The 16814-nt window shown below is 33.1% G+C and overlaps 2 protein-coding genes across 2 annotated transcripts; both read right to left on the bottom strand.

Moving 5' to 3' along the window:
* Positions 1-5249: 5249 nt before the first annotated feature.
* LOC109173062 lies at positions 5250-6736 on the bottom strand. Its single transcript, XM_019322320.1, has 5 exons — positions 6472-6736; positions 6239-6324; positions 5835-6151; positions 5653-5724; positions 5250-5537 (listed from the first exon to the last, which is right to left on the bottom strand). The coding sequence occupies exons 1-5, from the start codon at positions 6734-6736 to the stop codon at positions 5258-5260; spliced, it is 1020 nt and encodes a 339-aa protein (XP_019177865.1). The 3' UTR covers positions 5250-5257.
* A 1676-nt stretch (positions 6737-8412) lies between these two features.
* LOC109173233 (putative leucine-rich repeat receptor-like serine/threonine-protein kinase At2g24130) lies at positions 8413-11761 on the bottom strand. The gene is made up of 2 exons (XM_019322544.1): positions 9105-11761; positions 8413-8940 (listed from the first exon to the last, which is right to left on the bottom strand). Exons 1-2 carry the CDS (start codon positions 11692-11694, stop codon positions 8546-8548), a joined length of 2985 nt encoding a protein of 994 aa, XP_019178089.1. The 5' UTR covers positions 11695-11761; the 3' UTR covers positions 8413-8545.
* Between the last annotated feature and the right edge of the window lie 5053 nt (positions 11762-16814).

The following is a 16814-nucleotide window of genomic DNA, read 5'->3' as shown; positions in this document are numbered from 1 at the left end:
TAATTGTAAAAAAGTGTTTGGTAAATTAGTAGCTGATAGTTGTTTGGTATAATTTCTTTTCTCAAAAAGCTAATTGAAAAAGTTGTTTGGAGTAGCTTTTTAAATTTTAGCTTTTTGGAGTTGCAAAAAACTAATTAACCAAACATTTATATTGATATGTTAACTAAATCAAACAATTAATAGTGGTCAAATAAGTCAAAATTGGCCTATAGGCCAATTTTTTTACCAAACAGGGCCGCTATAATTTCCCTAACTAATTGAAACTTAACCCTAATATTACTAAGGTAAACTCACACAATACATGACGTATTAATTCTTATATTTCCCTATAAGAGTGCTACCCAAAACTCAGTAACAATTCTTTGTGTTCTGTTAGAAGTTTTTGATTGATCAATTGAGAATGAGAAAATAAATCAACCTAATTCTGTAAAACAAAGCCTTGCATAACACTTAACAAATGGACATGAAACATGTTTAACAAAAAATGGAACTAAATATTCATTTAGAGTACAGCTTGTTGACATTAACTAGGGGTACATACACCAAAACTTTGTAATTCTAGCTAAGTGCACATATTCTCGATTCGCTTCCTCTCAATGACACCAAGAACATGAAAACGTGAGTCTAAACTGCTCTGTGCACAAGATAGGGCATCTATGATCTATGATATATAATTCAAACTTTTTCAAAAGTAGAATTATATATATACTAGCTAGTACTAACTCACATTTTATTTTATAATGTGAGACAAAAATTTCTTAAGGCCAGTTTCATTTTTTCTAACTCAAATGTGTTCACTTGGATAATCAATTTCTCTCACTTAGGGCATTCACAACTCTTCTCCCTTTATCTCCCAATTTTGTGGGCACAACTCTATATCATTATATAATTTTCACATATTTCTTCTCCAATCCTTCTCCCTTTTTCTCTTTTTTTTTTTTTTTTTTTTTTTTTTTTTTTTTTTTTTTTGTCAGCCCTACTCCTCCACACTTGTATACATCATCTATTATTGTATTCACTTTTCTATAATTAATAATTTTAATTTTATAATTATAATTTCAAATTTGATTTTAAATAAAAATAAATGTAAATAACAAAATAAAATAATTTTAAAATTATACAATATAATTACATAAACTAATCAAAATATAATTTTATAAATTAAAATTCACCTTTGAAATCGTCTACGGAACAAATTAACATTCAAAATCGAATACAAAATTTTAAATACTAAGTTTACTGACCATTAATATAATTAAAAATTTCAAAAACAAATTAAAAATAGAAATTAAAAATTCGAATAACAAGTTAAAGCCATATATATATATATATATATATATATATATATATATATGAACAGCTTGATTTTTAAACAAATTTTTTAATTATAAAACTGACCCTCAGCGTGTCAGTGTATCGCATTAAATAACATCTGAAGATTACAATCTCTCCGAAGGTTGCATGCTTTCTCCCCATATTTTCCTAGCCCTTCTGATCTCCTCCATTTTCTCTCCTCAAAATCAAGTATTTAAAATGCTGTTAAAAGAACCCAAATCGACTTTGATAATACCTAAATATAAAATAAACTTCACTCAAAATTTTACTTTAAAATAACTATTTTTATGCTAAATTTAATTAGTTTTCCAACATGATTCACATTAATCTAGAAAGCTAGCTCTTGATGTGTATGATTATCAACAATTTTGTAGTTAGTGAGTTGGGTAATCAATCAACCCATACCTACCACTAAACTAGTACATACATAAGTAGTGTTAATGGCAGTAGGCTAAAAGGAGCCTATCCTATTTGTCAGATAACACTAAAATGATATTTTAGTGTATCATGACATAATCTCAAGATTTGCTCTGTTCTTGTATTCAAAAAATATTTCAAGACATTTTTGTGACGAAATTTTTTTTTAACTGTTATATGAAAATATATACTGAATAATTCGTTCTTGTAATCTTAACTGATAAAGAATTATAATGAGACAAAATATTTTAACACTTTTTGTTTATACTAAATATATGGTGTACTTTGTCGATCAACTAAAAATATATTTATTATTAATATGTATTATACATTTATATATACTTAGCAGTTATAGCAGAGATATTTTTGTGTGTCTATATATATATATATATATATATATATGTGTGTGTGTGTGTGTGTGTGTGTGTGCGCGCGCGCGCGCGCTAACTTTTATGGTATAAACTAATAAAAAATCACATCAGTGTCACCTTTTTGGATATTTAGTAGTGATGAACTGATGGATGCATTTTTTCATATGGTCTTATCAAAAAAGACTGTGTTTATTGGTTGCACATCCAGGTGACAATAAGATTCAGATTTAGAAAAATGTAATGAAGACGTACAAACAACATAATCCTTCAGGGAATAGTTTGAGAATGGAATTACATTTTTTTTAAATACTTATTTTATCGTTTGATAATCTATTCTTTTTTCAAAGGAAATAGTTATTCCCAGTAAACCTGATATTAAACTATTCCTAAATAATTCTCATTAATAGCTTAATTTGGTAATACCTCATTTATTCCTATTTAATTTTGTTACACCGTATTTACTAGTATTATTCAACAACAACAACAACAATATTACTATTATTATTATTACACATTATAATATTAACAAAAAAATTAATAATAATAATAACTCTTGAATAATAATAATAATAATAATAATAATAATAATAATAATATTAACAAGACCAAAATTGATATAAATTGAATAATTAAGGTACTAAATTAACAATTTTAAAAGTCGTGGATTGCAATTAACAAAACTCCAATAGTCATAGGACTAAAATTGAAATTATTATTATTATTATTATTATTATTATTATTATTATTATTATTATTATTATTATTATTTACAATATTATCAATATTTAAAATCTAAATAAATTTAAAATTTTAATACAAAGTACTAATATTGAGCATCTATTTTTGTGCATCGCATATAGAAAATATTAGTACATAAATAAATACACACATACCATTGGTGTGTGGAATAAGGGGCCAAACAACATATGAAAGAATTACTCATATATAATTAACACAAATAAAATAAATAGTTACATGTGAAAATCTTAAAAGGAGAAATTATGAACTTTAAAAAAAAAAAATTAAACTAATTAATTTTTTTTCATCTCTTAAACCGATCAAACACTAGAATATAGTTATCAAAAAAAAAAAAAAAAAAACACTAGAATATAATTCTTCTTTGTTAAACCAATTAATCAAACAATGAGAATAATATTCCAATTGTGTTCCTCACTTCCTCCTCTATTCCATATGTCTTTTTAAATAAAAATTTCCACCCCCCCCCCCCCCCCCCCCCCAAAAAGAAATGGTAAGAACTGCCATTTTTCATTTCAATCCATTTTTTACTTGGCCACATTGAATACACTGATTCACATGAATGGAAGACACTACAGAACAACTATTTTCATTGAATCAGATCAACTCAAATGGAATGATTACCAATTCCTTGTTCTTTCTCTTACAGCTTTACAAGTTTCATTCCATTCTCAAGTGAGGCAATTTCAACCTACCAAAGAGAGCCTTACTATAATTTAGAGACCAGACTAAGGGGAGTTTAGTAAATAGGTATTAGTTGATAGCTATTAGTTGATTGAGTTAATGAGTTTGACTAATTGATAACATTAGCTGATTGTAGAAAAATGTTTGGTAAATTAGTTGTTAGCTAGTAGCTGATTACATGCAAAATGACTTCCTCAAAAAGCTTATCGAAAAATTGTTTTGAGCATTTTTTTGAATTTTAGCGTTTTGGAGCAATAAACTATTACAAAAAGCTAATTAATCAAACATTTATATTGATAGAATTGTTTAACCAAGTCAAACAACTAATAGTGATCAAATAAGTCAAAATTTACTGATAAGCTAATTATGTTACCAAACAAGGCCTAAAACTGCCACTTTCACCAAATAATGTGAAAGTTCATAGAGTTAATGTCATCTAAGATCCTCCGAGTTTGGTAATTTTATCATGTTTAGTCTCAAACTTTCAAATCGACCATCTGTACCAAGCTAGGACCTTCAAATGGTCAAATCACTTTACATAGTCTCCGTTTTGGGTTGAGAACCATAGAAAAAAATTTATTTAGGAAAAATGACACTTTTTCCCCCTAAGTTATATACTTATAGCACTTTTTCTCCCTCAATTATTTATGTAAGCACATTAGCCCCCTCAATTATTTTAAAAGTGGTGGTTTTTCCCCCTGATATATTAAATTGACATTTCTACCCTTAAAGTAAATATTTTATTTATTTTACTTCTCCAACAAATTATTGTGTATATGTAGCAATGACCACGGTTCGTTTCGAACTGAACCGGACACTATAGCAATCGAATTAAAAGTTTCCGGTTATGATTCAGATCTAGAATCCAATATTTAGATTTCAATTTATTAAATTTATGAACCAAAAAAACTGGATCATGAACCGTGAACCGGCGGTTTCGGATCCGGTTTGTGATTTTGAACCGTCTTTATTTTAAATTTTATTTTATTTTTTATTTTAAAATAGTCTAAATTCAACAATAAATGTATTTTATTTTTTCAGTTCGGAACATGAACCGACCATTTCGATTTGTGATTTTAATAAACTCTAAATATCGCGTTTTGATTCTAAATTGTAATTGGAATATTTTGGTTTGGTTGCTATAATATCTGTTTGGTTTGAACCAAATTATAGTAATAATTTGTTGGAGAAGAAAAATAAATGAAATATTTATTTTAAATATTTATTTTAAGGGTGAATATGCCCATTTAACATTTTAGGGGGGAAAAGAGCCACTTAAATAATTCAAGGGGAAAAAGTGCTATAAGTATATAACTCAAGGGGGGAAAGTGCCATTTTCCCATTTATTTATACATTTTGATTACTAATGGTGACCAAATTATGGGCTAATTTCAGTCTTGTGGTAAGAGTTAATAAACAACTCTATTTATATATTTAAATATATAATAGAATAATATCTAATATAACTTTAATAAAATTTATGGTGTTATTCAATTTTATTGAGATGTATTGGAGCACTCTTCAAATAACAAATAACAAAAAATACATTGCATGCATAGCTGTATTGGAGTACTACTCAAAAAATACAATAAATGACCAGTTATCCAACAAAACTATTTATACAAATGTATAAGAATACATATGTTATCCAAATAGTAAGGGTCATATGATAGGCAAATATAATGACTATATTATTAGTACTCTGTTCTTGCTTGAAGAACTGAAGCTTTCGAGAGGGGAGGAAATTCTTCGTTTGCAGCAACAATGTTCTGGTACGTTGCATGTGCAAGAGAAGAATAATGGGGTTTATCATGCTTGACCTTTTCATTATTCTTGCCAACTCTTTGTGGAGTTGATGATTCTATAAATTGAGGGGGACGAAGAACAATAGGTTGAATTCTCATAAGCTCTGGGTCAGGTTTGTAGTTGTAAGGCAATTTACTTTCATCCATCCTTCTAAAAGTAATCGAGATTCTGCAATGAGAGGAAGTAAGAAAAGATTAGTACCGCAAAATAATGGTTCAATATGTAATATTTGGGAGAAAAAGAATGTTGTAGTGATCTTTATTAATGGCGTTCAATGATTTACCTTTTAGATGGAACACGGGGTATGCAATGCTTTGCAACATCAGCTCCATTCCCTTGTAAAACAAGCACCGATCTGCATTATAGTAATTCAAAATTAAGAGACTTCTATTTATTTTCATGATTTCCACATTTTCTCATTACGAATTTGATAAAAAAAAAAAAGATATTAAATAACATACATACCCGACTGGTAGAGGTACCGAAACTGGACCGAAAAATTCTCCAATGCCATGGTTAAGAATCTTCAAACTCGAGCCAAAAACAATGTTGCATTCTGACAAAAATGATATCGAGCAAAAGGGTCGAATAAAGTCGTGATGGTCGATATGAGGAGGAATGCAGTCACCCTCATCGTAAATGTTGACAATGCAGCTATTAGGGATACATGTTGGAGGCAAAACATGCCACCTGACCATCCGCTTAATCATTTGCTTGAATAAAGTAGGCAATGGATCCACTTCTTCATCTCTGATTATACCAGGAGGATTACCATTTTTGTCCTATATATCACAAAATCATAATAGATAAGCTTCTCAAAAAATAGGTAATAAGGAATATGAATATAACAAGCTAGGTAATAATTTTACCACTGCATAATTGTAACAACCACCAAATTGAATAATTGTACGCCCTCTGCGACCCATCCACTTCCTTGGCTCATAATATGTTCTTGCTGCATAGAGTTAAACACACTAATTAAGATAATCATCTATACACATTTTCAAATTACCGACCAACATTATTGTTAGACGGAAATAGTGAGATTTCCAGTGGTGAGAGTATATATCTAATTGATTATTAACATTGCTAGCTTATATACCTTTAAGCTGCCGTTTCCGACCCAATTGCTGATACTTGTACACACATTCAACAATCTTCATTTGCTCTTCTGTGTCGAAAATCCCAGTATGTAATTCAACACCTTCAACCACGTTTACTTCTTTTCCATCCACTCTCTCGTAGTGAACAAAATCCTTCTTACTCTTCACTTGCGCGAATCTCATATGCTCTATCTTCTCCTCGTCCGAGAATGTCGGTGCCTGTTTGCGATTTACCCGTGCCAGCGACGACGGGGAAATTAACATTTTCAACGGATTCCGGTAGGTAGGTGCAACTATGGGTGCATGCCGCACAGTAGCTTTCTCAAAGGGGCTATAAAACGATATCTCACCGAATTGGACTACAAAAATTTTTCAAAAAAAAAAAAAAATTGTTAACACACACTCGGAAGCCATGCAGTGAAAGGAAAAATAGACATGAAAGCAACCATGAATCTGAATAAGGATATTATAATTTAAATAGGGAGAGTACTGGCAAATGCTACCCTTGAAATGCAGAAATAGAATAGAATAATATATAAAATAGGAAGAAAATTATTAATATATAAAACTTGGAAATTTTATTAAAATTTGTATTTATAGACATGATTATTATAATTCATATATTTCTGGTGTGTACGGTTTAATTATGTGATATAAAACGTCCCAGTTCTATTGAGAAATCTGGTAGTGATTATATCAAGAGAAATTAGGTCATGTTCGTTAAACATTAAATAGGTAGGTTTCGATAATAACAGTAGAAATAGAATTAATATAAAATTAAGAAAATTTATAGGACTAGTCTAATCATAATGTATAATGAAAAGTATTTATAGGTTTATTATACATAAAATAGCCATGAAAGCATAACTATGAATCTAAATAAGGATATTAAAATTTAAATATGGAAGGGTGGCTAATGCTACCACTTGAAAGCAGAAATAGAATAATAAAATAGGAAAAAAAATTAATATAAAACTTGAAAAATTTATTAACATACACATGTATGTATAGGCTTATTATGATAACAACTAAATCATAAAAATAATTTGTAACAAAAGAAACTAAAATATTTTTACTTACTGTTTAGCTTCTCCATGGGAGCTCTGATAGGAAACCTAACGAAGTGAATGCCGAGTTGGAAACTATTGAGTGAAGCAATAATCTCACTTGAATGGGAATTTATATATAAGAGAGAAATTGGTTTTAACTTAAACCTGTTATGAATAGAATTACTGAATTAGGAAACCCAACCCTAATATGAATAGGAAAAAGTGATAGTTGGCGTCAAAATTAGGAAATATAGTCGTCATGGACAGAGCAGTAGGACAATCTAGTGACGTATGTATACGTCCGTTTAAATATTTTTATTATTATAAAATATATGGCGTAAAAATTAACTTTGTGCCCGTATTCGAATTAAAAATCAGTATTTAACTATTTAATTCCAATTTTGAGCCAAAGAATTTTGATAATAAATAGTGATTCTTTTTGGAAAAGGATCAAATTAGCCATTTTCAAGGATCGATGATATCAGCTATTTAAAACTTTTTAAAAATAACTAATTTTTCGTAATATTAAAGAACAGTACATTTTATAGATATATACATATATAAATCTACTATACTAATAAGAGTCAAAAAGAGTTATTTACTATACTAATAAGAGCTAAAGAGAGTTAATCCTATAATGAGTTCTCAGATTGGTCAGATTTTAATTTTTTCTTGAGATTTCATAATTTATCTTAATGAATATGATTAAGGATCACGAGTGTTCGATTTGAAAGTTTAAGACTAAACCTGGTGAAACCGTATCACCAAACTCAAAGGGCCTTTAAGATGTCATTAAGTCAAATTCATAATACAACAACTACCAGCAAACAAAATGAGACCTGTAATTAGGCCTGTTTGGACTTTGGTATGATAGTAATAGTAATAAAACTGTAACAAAATGAAGAAAAAAGAAAACCTCAAAATGCAAGAACAGGATGTGCCAAAATTCACAGTAATGCAACTAAACTACAACCAAAAATCCTCTGCTGAACTGTTCAGATTCAAGACAGAAAAGTGGCAAACTTCAGAAGCCATGAACATCTTCTTCACAATCTAGAATTGAAGGGCTAGCAAGATATTGCTTCAACCGGCCAATCTCGAGCGCCACATCCACCATACTTGGCCTAGTCCCCGGGTTATACTGTGTGCATATGAGCCCGACTTCGATAAGTTCCAAGATCGTATCACGCCAAATATTGGGATTGTATGAAACTAAGGCCCGTGGTTTGCACCTTCCTAATGCTTCTTCAACAATTGGCTCGAGCCTGTGCGGGTAATGGCTCTTCACCCATTCATGCAACGTTTTTCCCTCATCGAATAGGTGATCCGTGGGGCGTTTTCCTGTCACAATCTCTAGCAGAAGTACCCCATAACTATACACATCTCCTTCAGTAGATGCCCTCTTTCCCATTCCATACTCTATTACCAAAAGGGGAAAAAAGAAAATTAAAAACTGGTTCATCAAATTGAAGCATGTGTTCCATCTCAACTAAAAGGCTAAGCTGATAGTTGGATTGCACATTAATGGTTATATGCTCAACACATCAAATAACAGATAATGATAGATTGATAGTTGAGTTTACCAGGAGCAATATAACCAACTGATCCACAAAGTAGGCCATCTGTAGAGGTGGTATAGGAAGCTGTGTTATCAATGTCATCATCATTATCAGCAGCTTTAACCAATCTTGAAATGCCAAAATCGGTGACTAAAGCGGTCATGTCATCGTCGAGAAGAATGTTACTGGGCTTGAGATCGCAGTGCACAACTTTAACCGGGGAGTGATGGTGCAGATAGGCCATCCCTTCTGCGATATCGCTGCAGATGTTAACGAGCTGGACCAAGTCTAGGCGAGGACGGGTCGTGTTTAGGCCGTGGCTCGGGTAGAGATGGTTTTCGAGGCTCCCGTTTTGCATCAATGGGAACACGAGGGCTTTGAAATCCGGTCTGCTACAAGCCGTGATGATCCTAATCAAGTTTCTATGCCTGGTTCTTCTCAGAACTTGGCATTCCCTTTTGAAGCTCCCTGAAATGCTTTTTCCAGTTTCCAGGACTTTAACAGCTATTCTTGTGTTGTCCTTGAGAACTCCCTTGTATACCTGCCCAAATCGCCCCGCTCCTATTAGGCTTGCACTGCTAAAACCAGAAGTGGCTTGAATCAACTGCCCCCGGGAAATTCTCGGGTACTTTTGATCTGTTTTCTCCTCTTCTGTAAACTCTGCAACTTTGTTATTGTTCACCACAACTGCCCATTTCTTGAATTTTGACCTGTGGACTAAAGGGCACCCAACTATGCAGAATATAGGGGTGACCAGTAATGAAAGTAGGATTGTGATTAGAAAATGATGCCCTTTTTTACTCCCCTTACAATTCTTCATCCCATTGATTGAGCCACAGAGGTGATCATTTCCCAAGAAAGAAGTGATGGATAGTGTCGAGAATGCGCCCTTGTCTGTGACGTTCCCGGAGAAATGATTGTACGAAAAATTGAATCTTTTTAGGCTTGGTGATGACTGGAAAGCTTGGGGTATCTCCCCAGTTAAGTGGTTGAAGGACACATCAAGTTCCTTAAGGTAAGGGAGCTGCCCTACTGAAGCTGGGAGGGGGCCTTCAAAGAAGTTATGTGACAGATTTAGGCTTTCGAGGGCAATGCAGCTTCCGAGCTGCGAAGGGATTGTCCCGGTGAGGTTGTTGGACGACAAATCGATGGCTAAGATCATATCCATCTTGCTCAGCTCGCGGGGGATGTGCCCGTGCAGGTGATTACTAGACAGGTTTAAGTACAACTTTAAGCTCCTCAGCCCTGCAACTTGGCTTGGAATTGTCCCAGAAAGTGTGTTCTGAGACAGGTCAAGGATTTCGAGGTTTATACATTGTCCTAAACTAGGTGGGATTTGGCCCGAGAGGCGGTTCCCTTGAAGCAGCAGCCTCCTGAGCTGTGGGAGGTTAGCAAAGGTGTCGGGAATGGTACCCGAAAGCCTGTTTTGGGAGAGATCAAGAAGGCCTAAATGGGGAGCATTGCCAAAAGCAGACGGGATTGGACCGGAGAGACGGTTGTTTGATAAATACAGCCTCTCTAGCCTCCCAATCTGGCAAAGCTCAACCGGAATCGCACCATTCAAGAGATTGGCAGAGAGGTTCAAAAGGGTAAGGTTTACAAGATTCGAAACGTCCCGGGGGATAGGGCCATGGATATGGTTATCCTCAAGATGAATTTGTACAAGGTTTGTGGAGAGATTGCCAATAATAGAAGGAATAAGCTCTCCACCAAGATGGTTCCCACCCAACTCAAGCTCTTCCAAGTTGGAAGAATTCCTCAGAGAAGCAAAGAAAGGCCAGAGGTTAGTGTTCCCATCATGGCTACTGAAATGGTTATAGGACAGATAAAGAAACTGCAACCTTGGGAGTTTGGTCACCACTTCAGATGGGAGCTCTCCTCGCAACGAATTCGATTCCATATCGATCCATTCCAATTTCGACGAGTTTGCAAGAGCTTTCGGGACTTCCCCAGAAAGGCGATTAGACCAAAGAAGAAGAAACTTCAGCTCTCTAAGCTGGCAATGCGAGGACATAGGAATTTCCCCACTAAGGGAATTGTTTGACAGGTCCATATATTGCAGGGAAAAAGAGCCATTACAGAAAAGTGGCTCTGGGATTTCTCCACTCAGATCATTGCTCCCCAAATCGAGATAAACCAACTCGCTAAGCGCCCCCAACTCCCCGGGAATTCGCCCACCGAGGAGATTGGTGGACAAACTAAGCTGCATGAGGTGAACCAGAGAGCCTATCTCAGGTGGGATTTTCCCTTGAAAGAAATTCCATGATAGATCAAGAACTTCCAAGCATGAAAGATTAGAAAGATGGGGCGAAATTTCGCCTCTAAGCGAACGATGGCTTAGATCAAGCTCAACAACTCTGCTCATTTTCTTGTCACACTTCACTCCTGTCCAGTTACATACATGCAAACCATAACTAGAGGAATTACTATCATTATTATTATCATTCCAGCTCTCTAATGCACCCAAAGGATCAGAAACAACCCAAGACTTGAACCAAAGAAGAGAAGTGCGATCCTGATGAAGAGAATTGTGATCATATTTTTGTGCAGAAGTGACACAAAAGAGCATGATCATGAAGGAGAAGTTGAACTTAGAAAACTTGCAATAACCCATAATAATAGTAATAAGAATGTTTTGTGAAATGAAATTAAAGAATTGAAGAAAAAGGTGATCTGAATAGTTAGTTATAGGAGCTGAGATTGAAGTTGAGAAAGAGAGGAGATTGTGAGAGGCCGGGGGAGAAAGTGCAAGTTCTGTGCATGCACCACTGCTGCGCTTTATATCAGTTGCCGGCCGGTTGGCTCATGCAACTACATCAATATTATAGTACTGAATAGTATGTTCAGATTCATTGAATATAACGGAGTAGAGCGATGAAAATTCATTTGATAGCGTATTGAATACTCCGTATTCAGTTCAATCGTACGTGAAAACTATACATTTGAGACCGGAAATATATGTCATGTTTTGAAAATTGTAGGGCAACATTTACCCCCACTAAACAATTACCCCACTAATAATCTAGAAGTGACATTGATAATTGACATATTATGGAGGGACATAAATTACAAATTTTCCTATTTTCTATATCGCAATATAGAATCAAAATTGTGACCTTTAAATACAAAATTATGTTCCACCTATTCAACCATCCCTTTCAGGGTGCAATTTGGCAAATTGCCAAAGCCAAACGCCAAAATTTGGCGATTTGCCATCAAAAAGTTGCCCAAATCAGCTATTAAGATTTTTGACATTTTGACCATGTCAAATCGCTAAAGTGGTCAAATCCGTCAAAGTATGGTCAAAATGCTATTTACCGAACAAAAATAATGATGTGAGCTTATTTGTGCATAATTATATTGCTAATTTGAATATATTTTTGGGTTTTAAGTTCGTTAAATTGATACTTTCAGTGCATATTCCCTTGCTTTTTCATGAAGATATGGTTTTATACTTGATTTGAATGTTTTACGGTGTTTGTTAGTGTTTTGAAACCATTGTAGATCAATTGCAAAGGCAGGGGGGAGTCTTAAGACAAATTTGGAGCCGAAATGGAGTTGGATTGCTGAAATGGATACTGGGGTGGAAAATACTGGAGTTGGAGTTCTAATATTTATGCCACGCCAGTTGGGATTCTTGTTTCGCTACTGACCGTTAGGCTAACCACCTCCCCGTCTTGACTGCCTACCAACGCCAACAGGGTACTCCGGGTCGGGGGTATCCATCACTAGTCCCTCACTTTCCTAGGGCTCACCTTGCTGACGACACAGGAAAGTAATCACGTTGTTGATCATCCTACCTCATGTCCTTACATATTCGTTAGCTGTTGACTCCTTTTTCAAAGAGGCGCGGTAAATATGAGTGTCGACTCCCTTTTTTTACCGTCAACCTACCTCAAACTTCTTCAACCTTTTTACTGACTCCTTTATCAAGGAGACGTAGTAAAACTAAGCACCTACTCCTTTTTCTGACCACCAACATACCTCAAATTCGTTCCGACTTTTTTACTAACTCCATTTTCAAGGAGGTACGGTAAAGTATCTGAGTGGAAAAGTGGTAGTAATATATAGATAAGTGATTGGTGTGGAAGTTTGTAGCAAAGTGTAATTATGGATGTACTTATATGTATTTTTGTATTTGGAAAACAAGAAAAAAGTTTGTGTTTTTGGTCAAATTCTTTTGTTACTTAGGAAAAATAGAAAACGGTTTATCAATAGAAAAATGGAAAACAATGTTTAAAAAAAAAAAACATTTTTTTTGAATGTTACTGGCCCTATTACATTGTAGTATCTGTTCATATACTTTCTCAACCTACTGAAACACAAAGAACCAATAACGTCTCCACTGAGGCTTGAAAAATGAAAAATTTTCCAACGAATAAAGGCAACTTGTATTTCTTTAATCCTATGTGAATCACAATAGTCTTTAGCTATTCACTTTTATAAATATACTAGTATTTTTTATGCGCGATGCGCAAAAAATAGGTGCCCAATATTAATACATTATATTAAAATTTTAAATTTATTTAGATTTTAGATATTTAAATTATTCTAAATAATAATAATAATAATAATGTAAATCATTTTTATAAATTTGATATTTATATTTATGTAATAATTACGGAGTAACATATAACTCAAATATTGAATGTGTATATATTATTATTAATGAAGAAATAAGAAAATATATGGTGGATGCATGTGTATGGTAACAATAGTGGAAAAGATAACGGAAGTTATAACGGTAGGGGTATGTTTGTCCAAAATATTTTAATGTACAACCTTTATAACATAATGTACAAAAAAACTTAACGGAAAAAACGGACATAAATCAGGGGTATAACTTTCATTCACACTTATTATGTTTTTAGATTTTAGATTAGATTAGATATATATACAATTCTCAATTATGTTATAATATTATGTTTTTAGTCTAATTAACATTTGCATTTTTAATCTTTTATCGTAATGCCTCCCTATATTCTTTTCCGTCAATCATTCCCTAAATAAATTATGTTTGTTAACCCAAAAAGCAAGCAAGATCGGAAACCTTAAACAACTGTTAATGGAGGCAGACGATAAACATTAAATTAAAGAACCAAATTGAAGATTTAGCCGTGCACAACTGGTTCATTAAAAATACAAAAAATTACTCGCAGTAAATGCGTGGTCTTCCATCATAACATTATTTATTTATTTATTTATTCTCTCAAAAAATAAATCCCCAACTCCGGCCCCGACAGAACATTTGTGAGATATAAAAGACAGCGACTCAATAACTCAACAAACATGGTCAAATGCCTATGAGCACAAGAGATCTGTCTACTTTAGACATAATCCGCTGCTGAGATTTAAACATGGGTCTCTTTTCTCAAATACTGCCTACTAAACTAGTGAGCTAAGTTGGTACAGATTTTTTATTTATTTATTCATTTAATTAAATAATTAAATGGTTGACAAAGATATGATAGAATCAAACGTGCCTAACTGGGGTTGAAGAGCGGAACGTAAAATTTGGCGCCAAGGACTTTGAGTTGAAAGTTGGGCAAATAGGATTTGGACACGTGTGGACGGCGTTTAATTTGTCTGCCGTGAGAGCTGAGGAAGACAACTTGGTGGTGTAGATGCAAATAGGCCTAACTATGTATAATACTATATAATGTGGTTGGGTGTTTAGTTGTGGGATTAGTGGGATGATTAAGATAATCTAGGTTCTAAGCACGCCTGGATGTGCTAGGATTGTGACAATAATAATGTAACTTAAACTAAGCTGACCTTGTTTAAAGTTGTGGCTCTTGCTAGATTATATAGGAGGTTTTCAATTTATTTTATATAGAAATAAAGATATCATGCTAGGAAAGGATTAGGTAGTTTTCAATAGTGCATAACTCTATATAATTTTTTTTATTCATTAATACTATTCAAATTCCGACAAGTCATGTCAAATACCAGCAACCAGCAATCGTCAAACAGTCGTTGATATTTGACATGGATTGCCGAAATTTTATCGGACGTCGTTTACTGGAGGTTTGCCGGAGTTGACCAGAACCCTAGTTGACATACAATTACAGGTCACAAATAAGTTTGTGGGTTTCATTGCTTCAAAATAACATGTTTATGAGTTTAATTGTAAATTTTGAATGTTTAAGAGCAATTGACTTCTTGGATAAAGTTTAGGGGCTTATGACCCCCCTTTTTTTTTTTTTTTAATAAATATGAATTCAAGAGTTTATGTTATTTATAGTAATGAAGGTTTTCAAAACTCAATTTACGAGAGTAATCCTATTGATGGCTGAAGCTAAAAATGGTGTGTATGAATATAATTACCAAACTCATCTCCCACAAATAATTCCTCATGGTTGATTATATTGCTTTTTTTTTTTTTTTTTTTTTTTTTTTTTTTTTTTTTTATGTGCCAATTAAGATAACAACCTCCAAATGAAACTCTAGATTTGGAAACCCTTGAAACATTGTTTTGAGAAATATAATTTTGTAGTTTTCCTTAACAACCTCTTCTTCATTTTCTACTATAACTCATTGAATGATTTTTCAACAAATAAAAGTCATAAAATTTCATTTTTATGTCTTATACTGTTAGATATCTATACACTACATGGTTGAATACTTGAATGTATTAGTTCTAACATGTCTATCAAAATTAAAGCATAAATAATATTTTAATATTGTGGAGTTGAAAATATTATTTTATATCTAGTAGGAATTTAATTACATGTTTATTAACAATGTTGGTTATCTCTCATTTGTTGAGAAGAGTTAATATTCTTTGTTGATAAATCTTTTTGATTGGTTTTAACATCTGATATTCTCTGGAAAGTTTACATAAAGTTGGTAGACTTTGAATTTAGACATAAGTTAAGAGGTGTTCCTGAAAAGAATGGAGAAGATGTTCTCGAAAGGAATGTGGAAAATATTCCCAGAAGGAAATATTGAACATCTACTACTGGGAGGATCTTCTTGTGGTTTAGATTTACTACAAAGATCTTTTTATGATCCCCACTAGAACACGCCCTCATGAGAAAACTAAGAATCAATATCAGTCTTACATTTATAACAACTAAATATGCAAACCTAGAGAAAATTTAAAAAAATCAATGAAAAAAAAACTAAATTTTAAATATAAACTGTAAATGCTAGTACCTAATCAGTAAAAAGTGAACCCCAAAACCAAATAAAAACAAAACCTCAGTCCTAAACTCTAAAATCAAATTCTAAGTGCAATGCAGTTTTGTATTTTTGAAAGTGTGCAATATTTTAATACTAAATGTGCAATATGTTACTAGTCAATGTGCAATATGTTAATACTAAATGTACAAACCTGAAAAATTATGAAAAGTTCATATTTTAGTGTTCAAGTTTGCATATTTAAAATTATAGTAATAATTTAAGCTCAAAATAATAGTAATGATTTATGTTCAAAATATAAAAATGATTCATGCTCAAAATATATGAAAATAACTGAAATTATATATGCCACCCATTGCCGGTGCTACTGGAGCGGAAACAATGCCGCTGGTGCGTTGTTTTATTGACGCCGGGTATCGACCTCATTTGAAGGCCGCCACAGTTGGAGCGGTGTTATTCGATGCATACGGCGGATACATATCAACTTATGTCGCACCCTTACAAAACTGTTTCTCACCGCTTATGGCCGAAGCTCTTGCGTGCAAGGAAGTTTTATCATGGCTCAGGGCACGTGGCGAACCGTCAGTTGAG

Source organism: Ipomoea nil, unplaced genomic scaffold (assembly GCF_001879475.1).
Source record: "Ipomoea nil cultivar Tokyo-kokei standard unplaced genomic scaffold, Asagao_1.1 scaffold0465, whole genome shotgun sequence".
In the NCBI taxonomy this organism is placed as follows: Eukaryota; Viridiplantae; Streptophyta; class Magnoliopsida; order Solanales; family Convolvulaceae; genus Ipomoea; species Ipomoea nil.
The sequence above is the reverse complement of the archived record's forward strand: the minus strand, read 5'-3'. Positions and strand labels throughout refer to the sequence as shown.